The sequence below is a fragment of the Natator depressus genome, chromosome 11, assembly GCF_965152275.1.
Source record: "Natator depressus isolate rNatDep1 chromosome 11, rNatDep2.hap1, whole genome shotgun sequence".
Lineage (NCBI taxonomy): Eukaryota > Metazoa > Chordata > Testudines > Cheloniidae > Natator > Natator depressus.
In genome coordinates, this window is record NC_134244.1 from 49,202,067 (window position 1) to 49,225,125 (window position 23,059).

The following is a 23,059-nucleotide window of genomic DNA, read 5'->3' on the forward strand; positions in this document are numbered from 1 at the left end:
TGAACTAAACAGCCCCAGCTTTTTCTGTCTCTCCTCCATTTGAAAGTCTCTCTCTGCCTCTAGGTATCTCCCTACTACGTTCATCTGCCTCTGAACCTCTTTTATTGCCAGTATTTTCTTTTTCAGCAAGGAACTGGAACCGAAGACAGTATTGCAGATGAAGGTGTACAACTGATTGATGTAATAGCATAACATTTTCAGTACTTTATCCCATTTTGTACGCAACCTAACATTTTATTTCGGAGTTTTGAACATTACTCTACATTGAGCGGAGGTTTCCATTGAGTGTCCATAATGGGATCCAGGCCTTTTTTCCTTGAGGGAATAAAGTTAATTTTGAATCAATCACAGTGTACGGATAGTTCAGATTATGTCTTACAATGTTTATTACTTTGCTTGAATTTCATCTGCCATCATGTTGCCCATTCTCCTAGGTATTCTGAAGTTCCCCAGAATTTTCTCTTGCTTGGACTAATCTAAATTTTATGCAGTCTCCAAAATGCGGTCCTCACTATTTAAACCTTTTCCTGAGATCACTGACAACTATATTAATAGATTCTAAGGCCAGAAGGGACTGATCACCTAATCTGACTTCCTGTGTAACACAGACCATACAACTTCCTCCCAAATAATACTGAGAAACCATGATCCCACCAAGAACTCTAGGGCACTTTACTATTAACCTTTTGCTATGCTGAAAACCGACCCTTCATTCTGACACTTCTTTTGCCCCTGTAGCGAGACTGTAATGCATGAAGGCACTTTCCCTCTCCTCCTTTTTTTCCTTAATAGCCTCTTGTGAGGGAATTCATCACAGGCTTTTTGAAAGTCCAAACATGTAACATCAACCATTTCTCCGTTATCTGTAGATTCAGATGTTTCTAAATAATGTCAAAGCACTTGACCTCATTAAAGATTAAGTGTATGACAAATTAAACTTTAAGAAATCTGATTTCTTAATCTGTGCCAAATATATTTTCTTTCGACCCTGAAAGTACTCAAAAATAGCTTTATAACTTTAGCAAACTTTCCAAAACATTCCACCTTTTGGATTAGAATAAATGTGTGAGAAAAAAGCCTTAATTATGATGATTTTGCATTTGTCCACAGAAACAAGATGAAATCCTGGCCTCACTGAAGTTAACCGGCGTTTGACCACTGACTTCAACAGAGCCATGATTTCACCCCGGGAGAATGAAGACACATCCCTGTTCCAAGGATCTTTTAAGGTACACTCTTTGGTTTTGTAGATAGTTTGACAAAAAAAAAAAATATCCCTTCTTCCCTCAGTTCTGATTTCAGGCTTTTGTGCTGTCATCATTTCCCTTCCCCTCCAGTGGCAACTGACCGAGTAGGGGTGCCACCTGCCCACCTTCTCCCGGAATCCTCCCTTTTTTCGGAGGCAGCTGTCCTGGGAACTCCGCAAGGGTGCTCAGCACACGCTGCCGCTGTCTGGATTTCTGGGATCAGAAGCATCCTGGACGTCCCAGGTTTTTTTTTTTTTTTTTTTTTTTTGCACCTTAGACTGGCGACCTAAGTGTCCTACGCGACCTCCTGCCGCCCCGGGGCCTGGCGCTCAGAGAGGGGCGCCCCAGGCCCGGCGCACGAGCAGCCCAGCAGGTGCCCCCTGCGGGCTCCTCTCCCCGGCCGGCGGGGGGCGGAGGGGGTGCGCGGAGCGAAGCGAGCACCCGCCCTCATGGCCGCCGCCGCCCCTGTCCGGTCCCCGCCTCGGCCGGACGCTCCTCCCTCCTGCCCCAGCGCCACAGGATGCGGCTCCCCCCGCCCCGGCGTGGGGCGGCGCGTTGGCCGCCGGGCAGAGGCGGAGCCTCGCCCGCCCCAGTGGCCGGGGAGAGTCGCTCGGGGAACACAACCGAAAAGGAAGCGACCCGGCCGCGGAGCCCTGCGCCGCCCCGCGCCCCCGTCCCGCGCCTCGGTCCCTGCCGGCAGCGGGCCCTGCCAGGCGTCCCTCCGCCCGCGGGATCCGCTTCGGGCTGCTGGGGCCGGCGGGCGCTCGGGCATCCGCTGGGCATCGCCAGGCGCCGGGGCACCGGCCATGGCTCGCCTCTGCCGCCTGCTGCTGCTCCTGGGCCGCTGGCTGGCGCTCGGCGGCGCCTTCAATCTGGACGTGGAGCGCCCGGCTGTGTACTCCGGCTCGGAGGGGAGTTACTTCGGCTTCGCCGTGGATTTCTTCGCCCCGGACGCCTCCTCGTACGTATCTGGGGCGGGGGTCCGCACGCTGCTGGCGGGGTGTTGCAGCCTGGGTCCCCTTTGGCGTCTCCAGGGCCGCGTGAGTCCCCAGGGGGGCTGTGGCCCCTGGTGGTCGGGGGCTAGCAGGTGTGAACAATCAGGACGCGGGTAGGGAGCTCATAGGCGTCTATATAAGACAAAGCCCCGGCTATCGGGACTGCGCCTGTCAGATCAGCACGTCTGGTCACCCTTGGAGGGCCGGGAGAATCGTGAAATGAACAAAGCCTCCCGTCCCGTCCTCTTCCCCGGCCCCCGAAGCGGGCGAACATCCTGCTCTACTCTAGCTCGGCTCTCCAGGCATTTGATTTCTTTCCTGGCTCTGTCCCCTCTCTCGTCCCCTCGCACTGTGGTTTTGAGATTGAAGAGATGCATCCCAAGCGTATAGTGTTGAGGGTCGCTTTCTATGAAAGAGTGAGGACGTTGGGTGAGTGGCTTTTGGCTGTGGAAGTCATAACTGGGTGGCTAAAGGAAACTCTGGTTTTGAAACTCTGATCCATTATCAGCAGTGGCAAAGAACTTTTTCAGCCGGAAAAGTAATTCAGAAGTTCACACAATAATAAGAACCGAGCTAAAAGGAGGCTACCTAAGCATCTAAATTGCTACTGTAGCTTATTTTTTGTTTGGGAGAAAATCAACCAAGTTCTCTGTATTAAGCCTTTCAGAAGAAAGCGGATGGCAGGCATTAGTGCTGGCCTGTTTGCTTTGAGGGGGATGGCTAAATGGCCTAACATTAAGGATTTAAATATATCCACACCCTGAAACAATAGGTTTAAATCCCAGGTGGATGGAATCATCCCTTCATTCTTCCAGGGTATACTGATCTAAAGCCCACTTGAAACAAAATGACTTCCACTGATTTCATTAGGCCCAAACCTAATCTTGTGCAGTTCAATCTTGGCTTGGCTTTTGAATGAGACCATAAAAATTGTATTGTGTGGGCACTAAGGGCCATTTTTAAAAACAGATCCATCCTTTTATGTGTGCCTGTGTATGCTTTGTCTGTGCAAACTGGGTATACAAAATGCTACTCCCTGCAAATATAGGACAGGTCACTTTTGTTTTAAAACTGGTGTGCAAAATATATAGTTCTTCATACTCATCATCAGAGTTACGGGCAGGGGAATAGACTATGTGCTTGGGCTGGAAAATTTTCTTAACAGTATTGCAAGACTGTCGTAATCATGGTAAATATTATGTATGCAAATCTAGGCACAGATTTGTATTTGCGTTGTTGCATACAATACACTGAGTATCCTGTTTTAAAAATCTGCCCAAGTCGCTCCCCTGGCAGGTAACAAAAATATAGGATTTTTTTTCTGCTGACTTTATCAGTGTAATCAGAATATCTGTTTCCCACTCCAATCTTGTGTATGAAGCTGTTTGACTCCATTGATATAGCCCTTTGAAAAGGTGGAGATATTTCAATGGTATATCTCTGAATTTTGAGAAGTATCTGAGGGTTCTAAAGGATCAAAAGTGCTGTAGAGATTTTGTTATTGTTCGTGTGCTCTTCTTGAAGGTGTGAGATTTGAGGACGATGCGGTCCGATTTTAATTGGCACCTTAAAATAAGGATTCAGAATGATGTAGTGGGTGATTCACAAAAGTGTTCCATAGTTCTTCTATCAACTCTCAAATTAGAGTATTATAATACTCTGTCTGTTTTAGGTGGGATACATGTTATAGTTCTCCCTTTTTGTGCCCTTCCCACCCCTCCAAAAATCAACTTTAGATGTAGAAGACTTGCATACATCTGACATATGGGGTGATTTTTCTAGTCCTCTCTTGGTTTTAACAGCTAGAATTTGTTTATAAAATTATATAAATATTGAGTAACACTTTTTGCAAAGCATCAGTCTTGTTTGCATTCTTTGTTCCTCCAGTTAAATAGAAGTCACCCTGCCTTAACTTGTAAAGGTTGCAACATTTTTTTGTGCTGTCTTCATTCTGCAAGTTTGATACTATTATCTTTTGGTTGTATATCTTGAGTAACAATAGTAAATACGTAAACAAATGAGACACTCCTATTGTTTTCTGGCACTAAAGGTCTGATCCAACTCCCATTGAAGTCAATTATGGGGGATTTTCCCATTGATTTTAATGGGAGTCAGAGAGACCTCTTAATGCCTTATTGTAAACGGTCTTGGTTTACTATAGGTTTCAGAGTAACAGCCGTGTTAGTCTGTATTCGCAAAAAGGAGTACTTGTGGCACCTTAGAGACTAACCAATTTATCTGAGCATAAGCTTTCGTGAGCTACAGCTCACTTCATTGGATGCATACTGTGGAAAATACAGAAGATGTTTTTATACACACAGACCATGAAAAATGGGTGTTTATCACTACAAAAGGTTTTCTTTTCCCCCATCCCACTCTCCTGCTGGAGAAAACCTTTTGTAGTGATAAACACCCATTTTTCATGGTCTGGGTGTATAAAAACATCTTCTGTATTTTCCACAGTATGCATCCGATGAAGTGAGCTGTAGCTCACGAAAGCTTATGCTCAGATAAATTGGTTAGTCTCTAAGGTGCCACAAGTACTCCTTTTCTTTTTGGTTTACTATAGTGTTTGTTTGCTTTTAATCCTTAGAGTACTGGCATTTTCCAGATGACCAGCCAAATGAGAGAGACTGTTTTTGTTTTGTTTTTGAACAGTACCTGTTTAATTTTTTTATATCTTTATGCAGTCAAAATATGTATCTTGTGTGCTTACCCTACAAAATTAAGCCTCAATACTGCAGATTTACTATCTGTTTAACTTTAAGCATGTCCCATTCAATGAAATTATTCACTGTTAATGCCCTTAAAGTTAAGAATATGTATAACTCTGCAGGATCAAGGTTTTATGTGCTACCCTACATTTTATACAATGGACCGGTTCAGGTGTTTGCAGAATCATTAGCTGTATTGCATATTTCATAAATGTATATATTTGCTGTGAAAGAGAGACACATTCTGAAATATCAACTTCGTGATATTTACACCAGATTGCATACATACAAAGCAGTGATCATAATTAAGGCTATATTTTAGTGTCAGGTATTTTTAGTAAAAGTCATGGATAGGTCACAGGCAGTAAAGAAAAATTCACAGCCCGCAACCTGTCATTGACTTTTACTAAAAATACCAGTGAATAAAACTTGGCGGGGAGCTTCCTTGGGCCCCTGTGGGTGTTGGGGGAGGGCAGCCTGGCTGCTTGGCAGGGGGCTGCTCGGGGTCCCCGCGGGCGCTGGGGTAGGGTGGCCTGGGTCCCCCACTGGCTCTGAGCGGGTTTGGGGTTCGGCCTGGGCCCCCCACTGGTGTTGGGGGGGGGGGTCATGGGTGGCAGCACACGGCCTGGGACCGCCGCTGGTGCTGGGATGCATGGGCAGTGGCGTGCAGCCTGGTATCTCTGCTGATGCTGGGGGCATGCGGGTGGTGGCATGCGGCCCGGGACCCCTCCTGGTGCTGGGGGGTGGTTGGCAGGGCCGGCAGGCTTCCTACCTGGCTCCGTGCCTCCCCCTCCCAGAAGCAGCAGAGTTTGGGTGGGGCAGGGGGTTGCGGCATGGGATGGGGTGAGGCGGGCTCTGGGCAGCACTTACCTGGGGGTTTTCCCCGGAAGCGGTGACATCCCTGGAAGCTGTGACATCCCCCTCGCTCAGCTGCTAGACGGAGGACTGGCCAGGCAGTTCTGTGCGTTGCCTCCACCCAGAGCGCTAGTCCTGGCCAATGGGAGCTGCGAAGTTTAATGTCCAGAAAATTTAACGTCAAGAATGGAATGAAGCACAAATTATAAACCTTAGTCCCCTCCAAAAAGCTGATTATAAATCTTTAAGCTTGTCCCTTGTGTACAAAATATTCCTGTGTCACACACTGAACAGTTAGCCTTCTCTTTATCCCCACTGCATGCTTGTGGCTAAATAGCAAAACTCTCATTGACTTCAGTGGTGCAGGATCAGATCCATGATTCTTCCTTTGTGGTACGCAGAAGCTTGACAATGTATGTGAAAACATAGCTTGCCCATTTGGTCCAACCACTGTGTGTGAGAGAAAATAAGCAGTGAACAACAAACTACATGGTATCTTCAGCGGACCATTGTGCAGAAATCCCAGAAAACTGTTTTTCATTATATTAGGAAAAGGCATTTAGTGACATCAACATTGGATCATGTTACAATAAAAGCTTTGTTATCTGGCATGTTGGGGGAATGGGGGTGGGGGTGGGGGGTTTGCTGGTAAGTCAAATTCCGGTTAACTAAGAAGGAGGGAGTTTGGGTGTGGGAGGGGGCTCAGGGCTGGGGGGGTTGGGGCACAGGAGGGGCCGCGGGGTGTCATATTCTGGCAGCGCTCACCTCAGGCGGCTCCCTGCAAGTGGTGACATGTCCCTGCTCTCCTAGGCAGAGGTGTGGCTGGGCGGCTGTGTGTGCTGCCTCTGCCCATCGGACGGGGGCAGTGCATGGAGCCCCTGTTGCTGTCCCTCCACCTAGGAGTAGCGGGGACATGTCACCACTTCCGGGGAGCCACACTGAGCCAGGTAGGGAAGATCAGAAATGCTGGTTTATAGAGCTTTCTGGTTGGTAAAGTGCTGGATAACACAGCTTTTCCTGTATACGATTTCTGCCAAACTTGTGACATGGATCATTGATCTCGTAGCCTTTTTTATTGTTGCTACGTAGAATGTGGTTTTTGGTTTTTTGGGGGTCACCAACTCTTTACTTGACCTAGCTTTTTTAAGCTCCTCTTCATAAATTTATTAAGGCTTTAATGTGTTTATTTTTAACTTGCACATAATTTTAGCAGCATTTTTTGTTACTCGATAAAACTTTATTGTTTGGAAAATAATTCATCTTCATTAATTCTGAACATATGCTGCAGAGTGCCTGGCGACAATGAGAGCACCCACTTAGTTTTTATTGTAAACTGTGACACGACTCATAGGATCATTGTGACGTTGTGTCTGTCAATCATAAATGTACAGCAAGCATCACAAAATTAGTAGGTGCATTGCCGGTTTTATGATCGTAGATGTGCATCAAACATTGCACAATTCGTAACAGGTCCCCAAACTGCAGAGCCATGTAGAACACAGAACACCACAGTGTCTTACTGTGGCTCTCTGTTAAAGTGCTCTTCCAGAGCTTCGCTGATATAGCTCCTATATCTCCATGATCAGCTCTTCTGATAGCCCCTGTGTCTGGCTATTCAAACTCAGCAGACAGCTGCTCTATCTCTGCCCTACATGCTGGCAACAACTCTTCCCCCTTTGCTTCACAGATACTATGCTGGTAGTTGAATCTGTCAGGGTGGTCGGTGGAAGGCTTCGTAAGGCAGGGGAAGGCTGGGTCCCCCAGGATCACTGTTGGCATTTCAGTGTTTCCAATAGTAGTCTGCCTGTTGGGAAAGAAAGTCCTTGCTTGCAGCTTTCAGAACAGCCCTCTGTTCTTAAAGATGTGAGCATCATGCACCTTCCCTGACCAGACCACATTGAAGTCTGTGAAGAATCCTCAGTGATCTACCAGTTCTTGCAGAAAAGTAGCCCTTTCTGTTGATGTACTCTGTGGCAAGGCAGTCTGGTGCCAGAGTAGGGATATGTGTGCCCTCTATTGCCCCTGCAGTTTGGGAACCCTATTGCTGCAAATCCATCTACTGGGCCCTGCAAGCTGCCAAGAGTCACAGCCCTGTGTACCAGGAGATGATTAATGGCCCTGCACACTTGTCTGACAATGGCTCTCCACAGTGGATTTTCCCACTCCAAAATGATTTCTCATTGACTGGTAGCAATCCAGCACTGCAAGTTTCCACAGTGTGAATGCCACTTGATTTTCCACTGTCAGTGCATCTCTCACTCTGGTGTCCCTACACTGGAGGGCTGTGGGGGGATCAGCACACAGATCCAGGAATGTGGCCTTGCGAATCCAAAAGTTCTGCAGCCACTGCTCATCATCCTCAGCCTACATAACAATGCCATCCCACCAGTCAGTGCTCGTTTCTCAGGCTTAGAACTGGCACTCCACCATTTGCAGCTGCTCTGTGAACACCACCAACAATCTTGAATTGGTTCTCACTATGTCCCACTGCAGTCTTTTCTCCAGAGAATCATCACGTTCTCCGTGGCTCTTCTTGAGGCTCTGCAGATACCGGAGTATCATGTGTCCCGTGGTTGCAATGCTCATGACAATAGTTCAGAGCTGTGCCGGCTCCATGCTTCCGTCAGAGATGACAGACTGACAAGTCCCTTGCAAGTTCATGGGATTTTCAAAATAGGAACAAAAATTATGGAATAGCGATGGCATTATGGGTTGGAGAAAGTTGCATGATGGGAACTTGACCTGGAGGCACGACTAGTTTTGACCCCACCATGCATTGCTAAAACTTTCCAAAAGACAGTGCACTGGTGGACAGTAGTGAGTTGCACACTGGGATACCTACCCGTGGTGCACTGCATATTGCATTGAAACAAGTACTCCTTTGTCTTGACTACATCAAGTACCTTTTTGTTTCATTTCTGACTGCCACCACCAGTACTACCATCCCTGCATGAAAACCAGCAACATTAAAAACAGAATCTCATTGACTTCACTGGGCTTTGGATCAGGCCTTAAATTTTTGGGATTCACTTGTAACATGACTAGCTGTTCAGGAATCATTCTGACTGATTTCAAAACAGTGAGCCAGATCCTCAGCTAGTATAAGTTACGTAGCTCCCTTGACTATACTGATTTACCCCAGCTAAAAATCTGGTGCACCCTTGCTTCACTTTGGTAAGTGCACTAAGAATTGCTTAAGTGACAGTTTAGAAAGCAGCAGCTGAAATGTAGAGAAGATTAAGAAACCTGGGTGTGTCTACACAGGGGATATTTTCTAACCAGTGTTGAAGTTGGTTAGGTAACTAATTTGCCAGCCTTACACTATGGCTATCTGAATCAGTTTCACTGAATCAGTTTTAAGACTGACTCTGTTTAAACAAGCCATGCTATCTAAAGCTGTCTAAAACCAGGTCTCTGTTATGGCTCTCTCTGGTTTTAAAATCTATCTGAAAATATTCCTAGCATAGACAGGGGGATCCTATAACATAGTATGTTCTTATGAGTTTCTAGGGGTGAGATACACTGGGTGTGCTGTCTTTTCTCTTCCTTTTGCTAGAAGTATTCTTTTCTTATTTAACACATTAATTTTGCTTGTACGTAAGGGCCAACCAACAAAGGGGTCCCATTGTGTTTGGCTCTGTACAAACACAGTGTAATAGACAGTCTCTGTCCTGAAGAGCTTACAATCTAAATAGACTAGACAGACACAGGGTGAGGGAAGGGGTAGAACACATAAGCGGAGCAAACAATGTGATGACAGCAAAGAGCATGTTGGTTCCACAATTTTTCCCCTCCTTTAGTTAGGAGGGGATGAGGTAAATGGAAAGGGAAGAGAAGAGGGATGAAGGGTACAGAGCAGGGACCTGCAAGGATGAAGGGTCCCAGAGCTTGGGCTCCAGCCCAAGCCTGAATATCTACACCATGATTTTTAGCCCTTTAGCCTGAGCCCCACAAGCTACAGTCAGCTGTCCTAGGCTAGCCGTGGCTATACAACAGGACATACCCAGTGAGGACAGGGGAGAGCTGGAACAAACAGCCAATCAGCATAGGGCAGAAAAAGTCCACTCCAAAGTGTTGAAGGTTCTCTAAATATGGAGCCCACATGAGCAGATAAGGAGGGAGGCGATGTTTCCGGGGTCCTAGGGTCCTCATTGTGTTTATATGGTCTCCCCTGCACAGTTCTGTGTCCAGGTGGTGTGGAAGGAGGGATTGCCCCAGCTTGCCCCATTTTACCTCCTCCCACCAGTGCAGCAGACCCTGCTTTGGCTGCTTCTGCCACTACTGGCTGGAGTCTCTGGCTCTGACAAATACATATTTGACATAAACAATAGGAAAGCAGAGCTGCTCCATGCCTACTTTCCATCAGTCTTCTCACAAAAATAATATGTGACCGGATGACTGGTGAAGTTACCATAGACAGTAAAGGGGAAGGGATGCAGATCAGGATAAGTGAAGAACACATCAGAGATGTTCTGTCTAATTTGAATGAATTCAAGTCAGAGGGGCCTGATGATATTCACCCTTGGGTGCTGAAGGCATTAGGTGAAGAAATCTTGGCATCACTGGCAATAATATTTGCAAATTCATGGATGACAGGAGAAATCCTGGAAGACTGGAGAAGGGCTAACGTAGTGCCCATCTTTAAAAAGGAGAAGCAGGGGAAGTATAGACCAGTCAGCATGACCTTGATACCTGGTAAGCTACTAGAGCAATGTATAAAACATACAATTCGGGAATACTTGGAGGATGAAGGGGTAATCACTCACAGCCAACATGGGTTTACTAAAAACAAATCATGCCAAACCAGCTGGATATCCTTCTTTGACAGAGTAACTGGTTTGGTGGGTAGGGGGAATACTGTGGACCTAATATACTTGGACTTTAGCAAGGCTTTTGGCACAGTCCCACGTGACAGTCTGATAAGTAAGCTGGAGAAATGCATGCTCTGTGGAACTACCAATAAGTGGATACATAATTGGGTAGCAGCAAACAAAGAGTAACTATAAATGGAATGATGTCAGATTGGAGGGAGGTCTCAAGTGGGGTTCCACAGGGATCTGTTCTAGGTCTGGTGTTTAATATATTTATTAATGACCTGGTGTATGACTAGAGAGTATATTGATCAAATTTGCAAATGACACAAAGATGGCTGTGGGGAGGGTGTTTGAAAACACTTTGGAGGATAGGGCTAAAATTCAAAGGGATCTTGATAAATTGGAGAACTAGGCTATAGATGACAATGAAATTCAACAAAGACAAATGTAAGGTGCTACACTTAGGGACAGACACTAGAGGACAGCTTTACATGCAGTATTGATCACAGTGAGCTCAGTTTTGAAGTCAAAACATGTATGGCAGGGGTGTGTCATGTCTGCAATCTTCTTCAGCATTGCCATCGACTGGGTAATGCAGCGTACAACAGAACACATGCCAAGAGGCATTAAATGGACACTCTTCTCATTCCTTGAAGACCTGGACTTCACAGATGATGTCACTCTCCTATCACATACCCAACACCATATACAAGAAGAAACAATTCGACTTGACACATTCAGCCAGCAAATTGGACTGAGAATCAACTGCAGTTAGACAGCTATCATGACCTTTAATATTGCCTCACCATCACCAGTATGGATAGAGGATTATGTGCTCACCAATGTAGAAACATTCACATACTTGGGCAGCACCATCAGCCAGGACGGTGGAAAAAGCCAGGACATCCGGTACAAAATCAGTAAAGCCAGAAACACCTTCAGGAGCTTAAATACAGTCTGGAAATCATCAAAATACAACACCAAAACCAACTCAAGATTTATAAGAGCGGTGTACTTTCAGCACTACTTTATAGTGCAGAATGCTGGGGAATGAGAAAGTATGACATGTCCAAACTGTTTTCATTCCATACAACCTGCCTCAGAAAAATCCTCCATATCTTTTGGCCCAGAACAATCTCAAACCCAGATTTATTGACACAGTGCAGCCAAGAGGATCTGAGCATCATCATTGCCAGGAGGCATTGGAGATGGATCGGTCACATGCATCACCTGGAAATTGATTCCATCATCAGAGTAGCAATAAGATGGACACCTGAAGGCAAGCGAAAACGAGGCCGCCCAAAAACAACATGGCGGAGAGCTGTGGAAGCCGAGCTGAAAACCTGGGGCACAGCTGAGGAACCACTGAAAGACTTGCCAAAAACAGACAGGAGTGGATGAGCTTCATCGCTGCCCTAAATGCCAGAGGCGTAATGGGAACATGATGGTGACACTTAGGGAAGAAAACACAAATGCACAAATACAGAATGGGAGTTAACTGCCTGGGCGGCAGCACTGCTGAAAAGGATCTGGGAGTTGAAAAGGATCACAGCCTCAATAGTCAGCAATACGATGCAGTTGCAAAAAAAAGCAAATGCAATTTTAGGTTGCATTAACAGAGGCATAGCATGTAAGTCGTTCTACTTAGTGCCGGTTTGGTCTCAGCTGGAGTACTGTGTCCAGTTTTGGTCGCCAATATTTAGAAAGGATGTAGAGAAACTGGAAAGGATCCAGAGGTGAGCGACAAAGATGATCAAAGAGATGGAATGCAACCATATGAGCAAAGGCTGAAGGAACTGGGTATATTTAGTTTTGAAATGAGGAGATTAAGGGGGGACATGATAGTGGTCTTCAAACACTTAAAAGGCTGCCATAAAAAAGATGGAGAAAAGTTGTTCTCTTGCCACAGAGGGTAGGACAAGAGACAGTGGGTTCAGACTACAGCATAGCAGATTAAGATTAAATCTCAGGGAAAGACTTCCTAACTGTAAGGACAGTAGGACAATAGAACAAACTGCCTAGGGAGGTCATGGAAGCTCCTTCACTGGAGGTTTTCAAAAGGAGGCTAGATAACCATCTGTCTTGGATGGTTTTAGATACAACAAATCCTACATCTTGGCAGGGGTTAGACTAGATGCCCTTTGAGGTCTTTTCTAACCCTATGGTTCTGTGATTCTATGTTTTATTAAGCATTCCTCTCTGCATTGGTAGTAGCACTTTTACTCACTGTCTGCATTTTAAAAAGTATTTGAGGAAAATGGTCATCCGTGGCTTTAAAGGGGGGAACAGTGTCAGAGTATTCAGTATAAAATGGAAATAATACAGTAGTGCTTCGTAATTGCCTCTTCTTATTATATATCCACACTGTGTTTCAGATTCAGACCCTAAAGAAAGTGCTGATTAGTCAAACATGGTTCACGGAATTGTCCAAGTTTCTGAAAGATGTAATAATCTTGAGTTGAATTGGTTTCTCTCTCTTTTTGTCACTCCCAATCTGAATATATATAAATAGATTTTTGCAGTCTGCAAGTTCTCACAGCCTTATGTCACAGCAGCCACTGAGCAGAATGCAAATCTAAATACACATGAAGATTTTAAAAATTAGAATGGATGTGAGAGAGAAAAGGGTTTGTTTTGATGGGTTTCAATAAAGACTCAGTCATATGCCAAATATGCAAATGTGTGGTTGACATCAGCTGGGGTTCTTGGAGGTCCTAATTTAAAAAAAAAAAAAAGTTTTGCTACTACTAAGCTGATTTACCAGTAAGCATATTGTAAGATGAAAAATCCCAGATTTTTATCAAGGTTGGCCTTTGACTATCTGCCTTGAATTGCTTTTAGGTATGAAATGAACTAGATGTGATGCCAGACTATTTTTTGTTTTTGTTTGTTTGTTAACCAGGGTACACTACATCCCTTTCTGTTACACACACACACACACACACACTTACACACACACACACACACACACACACACACACACACGATTGAATAATGCAAGGAGGGAAGGACAGGCTGTCCAGCTAAAGGTCTGTTTGAAATCAGAATCCATCAGGAAATATTTTAAACATGAATCTTTATTTACACTTTCTCAGCTGTCTGGTTTTTAGTGAAAATTTTGTTTTAACTTGCATTTACACAGGATCCAAAACAACCCCCCTAATCTAAACATCCCGGAAACTTGAAGTAGTTTGGATCCAAATTCTAAGTTTGTGTCTTAGAACCATGGTTACATAACCATTTAAAGCACTGTATAAGAGCTAAGGATTATTATTATTAATTAGTGACTGTGCTTTTGAACCTTCTGTTTGTTTTCTTTTTTACTTCAGGATATTTCTTCTGGTGGGTGCTCCAAAAGCCAACACTACACAACCTGACATTGTAGAAGGAGGCCAGGTGCTCAAGTGTAACTGGAATTCCAACAAAAACTGCCAGCCGGTTATATTTGATTCCACAGGTAAAGTATGATTTACTTGCTGTAAGTAGATGGACCTGGTAAGATTTCCTAAGCCAGGGGGCTTTCACAACAAAGTTTTTGGTAGCCTCAGAGTGACACACACTGACACTTTTTCCTAAAATACTTAATTAACTTTAGGAAAAACAAATAAATATGGACATGTACACATCCAAATCATTGTAATTTATTTATGTAGGTTTTTATTTGTGGACTCATTAATAAGAATAATGGTGTGAAAAGCAATATTTTTGTATGCTCTTTAATATCACTTTTCATATTAAAGAACATACAAATATTACTTTTCACAACGAGTATTATTTATCACGGCTTCCCAGGTGAAAAATGATACTTGTATGTTTGTCACTTTTCTCAGCAAGCACCAGGACAAATTAAATCCTGAAGGGGGGAGGCAGGGAGGCCTGGAGGGATGGTTGTGGGGCTGGGAAAGGCAGTGGAGGCCCAGTGTGATTTTGGGGGGGTGTCCTGCAGGGCCGGAGCTAGGGGTCAGTGCCTGCTGCTGCCTGGTAAGAGCTGGGGGCTGTGCAGCTGAAGCCAGAGGTTGAAACCTGCTGCTGTGCGGCCAGGACCAGGGTCAACACCCAGGGCTATCTCCCGCCGTGTGGCGGTGAGAGCCTGGGACCGGAGCCAGGGCTGGAGGGCACCCGAAGCCCTGCAACCAGGCTCCTGAAGTCCCACTGCTGGAGCCTGCTGCCCAACCGTCCCCTGCTGCTGGAACCTGAAACCCACCCCCTCCGCAAGGTTGGTCAAGAACTCACCTTGCTCCTGCAGCGTTGTGCACCACCTGTCTCCCAAGGCGGTGCAGGGCAGTGCATCCAGGAGTAACAGGGAGAGGCCAATACTTGCCCAGGAGGCTGTCATGGCCACAAGAAAGGCCCCTGGTGGCCACATTTGAGAAGCGCTGTGCCTAAGCAATGTCTGACAGTGTGGGACCGTTCAGATTCAGATGCGGGGCTGTGGTCCGAGTTAGTTTGAATGCAAGTTCTCTTGATTTGGTTCACTAGTCAGGGCTTACTCTTCTTTCTCATTGAGAATTTCAGTGTGTGCTGGAAGCTTATGTGATCATAAGTAATTCTTTATTAATTTTTTTTGCTTAACCTGATACAGCCCTGGTTATTCATTCATACTTTCTCTTTTGTATTCTGAAATATATAAGACATTACATGGTAAATACGGCCCTGACTTACATGTGTGCAGCTCCCACTCAGGTTATTCAAAAACCTCAAACTGAAACCCGTGGGTGTAAACTGAAACAAAAGCAAAGGTTTTCATGAGCAGAAATCAGTGGGGTTTTTACAACTCCAGTCATTTCACAATACTTACCTCACTTACCTCACATCTTTGTCAGGATTTCTCAATAGGTATCCAATGAGAAATTTAACCCATGTCAGCACTGTACTGAAATGGAAAACAATATTGGTGATGTATTATACTGTGCAATGTTATCGTTCCATTCAGTCTTCACGCTCTGTTACACTTAGTGATTTCCACCAGCTGTAGCAGGCTATGCGATAATCCACTGCACGTGTTCCTACACTTGAGCCCATGGGTATTGAATCCTTTTTCCCACAGCTTGTTTTAGGCCAGAATGTGGAAAAACCGTTGCATGTCATGAGTGTGGATTAGCAAGACCTATATTAATGTGGCCTGAGGAAGTACTGGTGATTTAGATCATTACAGGTCACCATCCATCCATGTGTCTGTCAGTACTATCTATGTACATGTATGCGCACGTGAGTTTTGGCTTGATAGGTTGTCATGCTTATTCAGAATTTGTAAATTATACTACAGTACAATGAAGATGCTACTCTTCTATTGCATTAATTTGTCAAGATATCTCCCCAAAGTCTCTGAAATCTGCATACGATACTGGAAATTGTTCTGTTTATTAATTTCTAAATAGTTGAAAGCTGTACTTGGCATAGTGTGTATAAAACTTGTATCAAGATTTGGCTCTTTCTTCATTGAGAACAAACCATGTTGTTTTCGCTGTAAAATCTCAGTACACGGCTGTCAGTTTGTCAGACTGCTTAGGGCATAAAAGCTGTGTACAACGATTATTTTCAAGTTACTAGGCTTTTTTCCGCTTCTGAACAGGGTAGGGTAAGAGTCATGAAATTGGGGGGTTGGATTTGACTGGAAAGTAGAGTTGGGGCACTAGCTTTACATATCATAATGGTCTATCACATATTTGTTCTTCAAAATATTTCTTAACATATATCTAGAAATAAGACTGATCTTTTTACCTTTATTTCACAATGCCCTAAAGCATGCTAAGTGCTTTACAGCACAAATACAACAAGGGTGAAATCCTGACGCCATCAAAGTCAATGGCAAAGCTCCCATTGACATCAGTGGAGCCAGGATTTCACCCCAGGTCCTTGCCTCAAAGAAACCTTTTCTCGTTTCCCTCATGTCCAAAGTTAGGTGGTAAAAGAGGTGTAGGTTGTGGGAGGACAAAACTTAAATATGAACCCGTGGTTACCTAATTTAGTCCTGAAAGATTAGTATAAAACATATTTTAAGCAAATAAATCTTACAAACATACTCCTGATATCAAAAATATTCTCTGACTCTCACATAAGGGATGGACTAGTACTCAAAGCTGTATTCAGGCAACAAGACTTAAGAGCAGAACACCCGGAATCTGCATGTTTAACACAGCTGACACTTCTGATGTTACATGAGCTTTAGAAACTCAGATTCTCAGGTTTATATTCACTCCAGATCATTGAGTATAACACTTCTGCAAACCACCCTGAACAGTCCTTCTGAATAGGGTAAGATTGGTTTTAGTATAGTTGAGGCTTGTCAATCAAGACAATGACTCTTGTACAAATGTCTTTGTCGACCAGAATACCGCTCATGTACATCTCCTCATTGCAGCAATCTCTTTTGAAAATTTGGTATTCTGGATTAAGTCAGTAGTACAAATGGCTCTGCATAACCAAATTGCACACGTTTAGCAGTTCATGATTAACAAACTTTTTGTTGGGGGATCTCTTTTTCCCCCCCCTTTAAATATCATCATTATTAGATGCTTTATAAATACCGAGAAATATAGGGGATATTTTGGTCATTAAACTTATTTTTGATATTAAGCACTGCAGATAAATGTTATTGACATGTATGGCTGAGATGTATTGAAATACAATTTTATAGGATTTTTACAAGCAGACTGATAAGTATGCCACGATTACAGAAATCCGTGTAGGAGTCCATAAATGATGTAAAGGAGTAAAATTTCCTGTGTAGGAAGAAGGTTTTGAGAATTCTACTGATGGAAAAGCGCTATATAAGAGTTAGATATTACTATCTAGTCAAGGAAAGCAAGATGGCAGCCCTATCTGTGCAGGCTGTATTTTTAAAAGTTCAGTTAAACATAGTTCTTTCAAATCTTGTAGTTCATTTTCATCCACTGGATGTTAGTTAGTTAGCATCTGTCCAACAGATTAAGGAGAAATATGTTTGTAGTCTACTCCAAGATGCTCAGATACCTCTATACATTCACAGTAGCTCTCTTTCAAGGACACTATGCAGTTTGGGCCCCAAGTTTAAATTAATTTTTTTTTAAACCTATTATAAAAATGTATTTTTATTGCAAACTTTTATTTAAACACTCCCTTGCCGTACAGTAGCTGTATTTGCATTGGGTTAGTGTGCAAGATCAAAAAAGCGAAACTGATTGTAAACTGTTTGCTAGTAGAGGTAAAGCTGTGTTTGAATTGGAGCTGTAAGCAGAAAAATATACTTTAGCCAGACACAAGTTATTGGGCTCAATTCAGGGGTAAATGGATGAAATTTGGTGGCCTCTGATACAGGCTACAGATGGTCCTTTTTGGCCTTAAATGATGTGAACCTGTGAATTGAAGGAGTATGGTTTCAATGTCCAAGTTGAATGTAATTAAAAAACATAAACTGTAAATGCTGTAAAGTATATTGGATAGTAACATAATTTCAATATGAATAATCATAGGCCCTGATCCTGCAATCCATTCCACGCAGGACTTCTGTGCAGATTGTCAGTGACTTCGGTGGGAACCCGGGTCATGCCACTCAAATTGTAGGATTGGGGTTTAAGCTGGTCTAAGTAAAACAGATGAGAATTTTGTTTTAAATATGGTTTCAAATGTTGATAGTGGAACAAAATCTGCTCTTGTTCACACCCATGTAAGAGAGCAGAATTTGTCTGTATTTCTGTCTTTGATAAGCTTTATGGTTTCTGGATTCTGCTAAAGTTGTGTCTTGGACACTGCTAGCAATCTTGAGTTCTGTAATTAATAGATCTTTCTACGCTAGCTGAAAGATTTCTGCTAGATACAGAATCCCCATTTTGATGTAAAACACCTCCGGGGCAAGTGGCAAAGGGAGATGTGCCTCTTCTGTGGTGATCACAATTAATGAATCAGTTTAGGCTCTGAATATTTACAATAGGCTTTCTCATATGCCAGGCAAAGTAGGTAGAGGAAAAGGCCTCACTACTATAATGCATGTCTCTACTTATTACGGTATGTACTACTGGGCAAACAAGCAGTATTTTAATGTATTTTTGGCTTAGGTAATGGGCACATTAGGTTCCTGGAACTTAAAGATAAGAATTTCATAGTTGAGAATCATGGTGGCTCAGGAGAATTTTTATTCAGATACATTTTCAGTTGTTAAAATTTCATGTGGGTGTTTCTGGAAATGCTGAATTTGTCACATTGTGTATGGGAGATTAAAAAGTATGTTTATACTCCAAAAAAACAGGGCAGTCAATGCATTGTAACAATGCAATCTCTTTTAAAGTGTGTAATGCTGTAGCTGGTTCCCTGCCATTATCAGGCCAGTATTTCAGACTGCCAAAGCAGAATCATATTTTCTTTTTTTTTTTTTTTTTAAAGCCCATGGCAGGAACAAGGATGGCATTTTGATTTCTTTAGAGGAGAAATCTATTCAGATACTTTGTAAAGTACATGTGAAGTTTGGTTGCTAATGGATGTAAGTCTGTTACACAACCTTTTGTGATAAAATCCGTGAGAAAGCTAAACTAAGCATCTTGCCCATAATAGTTATTTTTGTGTTGGAGATTCTCATTTTCTTTCATCCTGTGTCCCTTTAGTCAGCCACTTGCAAACAGATGTTCCTCAGAATTCTATGTTCCTATATTTCTCTTCCTATGACCTTTTTAAGCAGTCTTCCAAAGCAGGGCCTATAAGAATCCTCAAAATAGTTTATGGGGAGGCCCTAGAGCAGGGGTGGCCAACCTGAGCTTGAGAAGGAGCCAGAATTTACCAATGTACATTGCCAAAGAGCCACAGTAATACTTCAGCAGCCCTGCATCAGCTCCACACAGCCCGCTCCCAGCGCCTCCAACCCACCGGCTGCCCTGCTGATGAGCGCTGCCTCCTCCCTCCCCGCATCTCCTGATCAGCTGTTTTGTGGTGTGCAGGAGCCTTGGGGGAGGGGGGGGGGAGGAGCGAGGGCATGGCAGGCTCAGGGGAGAGGACTGGAAGGGGTGGAGTGGGGTCAGGGCCTGTGGCAGAGCCAGGGGTTGAGCAGTGAGCACCCCCCAGGACATTGGAAAGTTGACGGCTGTAGCTTCAGCCCCAGAGTCGGTGCCTACACAAGGAACCGCATATTAACTTCTGAAGAGCCACATGTGGCCACCCCTGGTCTAGAGTCTAACATAAGAACCAGGGGGCTCTCAATGAAATTAATAGGCAGCAGTTTTAAAACAAACATAAGGAAGTACTTCTTCACACAACACACAGTTAGGGTTGCCAACTTTCTAATTGCACAAAACCGAGGACCCTAGCCCCGCCCCTTCCCTGAGGTCCGGCCCTGCCCCCCACTCACTACATTCCCCCTCCCTTGGTGGCTCACTCTCCCCCACCCTCACTCACTTTCACTGCGCTGGGGCAGGGGGTTGGGATGAGGGCTCTGGCTGGGGGTGCAGACTCTAGGGTGGGGCCGGGGATGAATGGGTTTGGGGTGCAGGAGGGGGCTTCAGGCTGTGGGGGTGGGGCAATAGGGTTCAAGGTGTGGAAGGGGGCTCTGGGCTGGGGCAAGTGTTTGAGATGCAGGGGGGTGAAGGCTCTGTCTGGGGGTGCAGGCTCTGGGGTGGGGCTGAGATGAGGGATTTGGGGTGCAAGGGGGTCTGGGTTGGGGGGGACTCAGTGCTGAGGCAGGGGGTTGGGGCTCAGGCTTGGGGTGTGGGCTTACCTCTGGTGGTTCCTGGTCTGCAGCACAGTGGCGGGGGGGAAGCCAGGCTTCCTGCCTGTCCTGACTCCGTGCTGCACCCCAGAAGCTGCCAGCAGGTCCAGCTCCTAGGTGGATTCACGGCAGGCGGCTCTGCATGTTGCTCTCGCCTGCAGGCACTGCCCCGCAGCTCCCAAGAGTGGGGAGCCGCGGCCAGTGGGACTGCAGAGCTGGTGCTTGGGGCAGGGGCAGCGCGTGGCGCCCCGTGACCCCCCTGCCTAGGAGCCGGGCCTGCTGGCTTCTGGGGTGCAGTGCAGAGACAGGACAAGTAGGGACTAGTCTGCCTTAGCTCTGCAGCACCGCCAACCAGACTTTTAACCAAGGTCCGCCAAGGTCCCTTTTCAGCTGGGCATTTCAACTGAAAACCGGACACCTGGTCACCCGACACACAGTCAGTCTGTGGAATTTGTTGCCTGGGGATGCTGGGAAGGCCAAAAGTAGAGCTTGGCTAGATGAACCATTGGTCTGACCCAAGATTTTCCTTAAGAACATAAAAACGGTCATAAATTGTCATTTACTGAGGGACTCTTCAATAGAAGATCATATGCAGGGAACTGGAGAAGGCTTGTAATTCCTCCACAGCATATGGTGGGGGGTAGGGAGGGAATGACTTAAGTCTCACATCATGTACATATTTCTCTCTGTTTATTTTGAGTAGTTAACTGAGTGGAACCTCTGCAGCTTTGCAGGGTCATCCATCACTACTTTATTTCTCATATGTTGGATAAATGCTAATTCCTGACTGTAGTTTGGAAATGGCAATGTAAAACAGATTACTCCCAAGAGTATTTTCTGTTTTGTTAATGGAAAACTTAGCATTCTCTCTGTGCATGGGCTAACATTTAATTGAGTGGGTTTCTTCAAAATTCTTCATTTAATTCTTCATATCCAGTGAGAATTCCATTTTATGAAGGTAATATGGAACTTAATTAATGGCTTTCCTGCCTGTGGTATATAACACAAGCAGATTTCAGTCTTAAGTGGTTCTGGGGTCAAAGACAGAAGTTTTTCTCTCTCTCTCTCAAACTCACTAGGAGCTGGAGTCAGTAGAAGCCTTGCCTACGTTAGGGTTTTTAGCCACTGTTGTAGTTAGACAAGTTTGAAACTCCTTTGCATAGGAACTGCTTCCTGGTGGTTGTACTAGGGTTGTACAGAGCTGGTCCCAGAAGAAAGCACGCACTACACCCTCCTCAGGGTTGACACAATGGGCGTGCTTCCCCGTGAGTTGAAGATTTCTAGATGCTATTGTGCCACCTGGGGCTTTTTAAAAATTGCCGCTCAAACTGCTTTCAGACACTGAAAGGCACTTGTTCTAAAGCAATTACTGATCCTCCTAAAAGCCATTCCCTGCCTGTGAAGGTCTATATATGGGTGTAAATCAGTGGGGCAGTTATCGCTTCTTTATTTCCTGCAGAATAAGTACTGCAGTTTCTTTGAATGTACAAGCAAGAAGAGAAAGGTCAAAATGAAAATGTGGTCCAGGTTACCTTCATCAGTAGTTTCCAGAATTCTGCATTGGTGGTTCCCTCTGAAAAGGCTTTGCCGCTGGGAATTGGTGGTAAGCCCTCAGTAACCCTAGCCTGGGAATGGCCTACTTTTGAAATGCAAAAGAACCAGCAATCCACCCCCCCAAGGCAAGCCCACCGCAACCCCAACTACAAGACAACTCTGCAATCCACCCACCTTCAACAGCCACTTTCAGTATCTAGAGAGATAACACATATAGATAAGATTGATAACATTGCATGTCTCTCCACTCTCATGTGACTCAAACCCTCTCTCGCACACGTGTGGTGCACTTGTGTGTTGGTGGGCAGACAGCTGCTATATTTTCAACAGATTTGATATGTTGTTGCTTAAAGCAGGGGAGGGCAAACTACAGCCCATGGGTCAAATCCAGCCTGTCAGGGCTTTCAATCCGGCCTGTGGGATTGCCAGCCCCATGGTGCAGCGGGGCTAAGGCAGGTTCCCTGCTTGCACTGGCACCGCACTGCTCCCAGAAGTAGCCAGAACCACATTCCTGCATCCCCTGGGGGAGGTAGGGGCAAAGGGTTCCATGCGCTACCCTCACGTGCAGGCACTGCCCCCCCGCAGCTCCCATTGGCTGGGAACAGGGAACCGCGGCCAATGGGAGCTTCGGGGGTGGTACCCATAGGCAAGGGCAGTGCGCTGCAGAGCCACCTGCCCCACCCCACCCCCAGGAGCCACTGACGGACATGCTGGCCGCTTTTGGGAGCGGTGCACGGCCAGGGCAGCCAGGGAGCCTGCCTTAGCCCTGCTGCGTGCCGCTGCCATCCTGGACCCTGCACCCCGAACCCCTGCCCTGAGCCCCCAACCCTCTGAGCTCCCTCCCGCACTCCGCACCCCCTCCTTCACCCCAACCCCCTGCCCTGAGCCCCTTGCCGCATCCCACACCCCTCCTGCACCTCAGCCTCTTGCCCTGAGCCCCTTCCAACACACCGCACTCCCTCCTGCACCCCAATCCCCTGCCCCAGCCCTACATTCATGGCCCTGCATACAATTTCTCCACCCAGATGAGGCCCTCGGGCCAAAAAGTTTGCCCACCCCTGGCTTAAGCTGAAGAAGCGGGAACACTGCAGCATCTTCAGTTGGACACAGAAACTTTTAACATGAGGTATGCCAGTGTATTGTGGTGATAATGCAAATCTTTAGACCCATGTGCAGAAACAACCTGGCGGATTAAATTATTTTTCTGGCA

At 45.4% G+C, this 23,059-nt stretch overlaps 1 protein-coding gene across 1 annotated transcript in view; it reads left to right on the forward strand.

Annotated features, from left to right (window-relative positions):
- Nucleotides 1-2,053: 2,053 nt before the first annotated feature.
- Nucleotides 2,054-23,059, forward strand: part of ITGAV (integrin subunit alpha V) — an 87,236-nt gene continuing 66,230 nt past the window's right edge. The window contains exons 1-2 of the mRNA XM_074967737.1: nucleotides 2,054-2,208; nucleotides 13,955-14,082. Of these exons, the coding sequence (XP_074823838.1) occupies nucleotides 2,054-2,208; nucleotides 13,955-14,082 (283 nt within the window). The remainder of the gene's footprint in view (nucleotides 2,209-13,954; nucleotides 14,083-23,059) is intronic.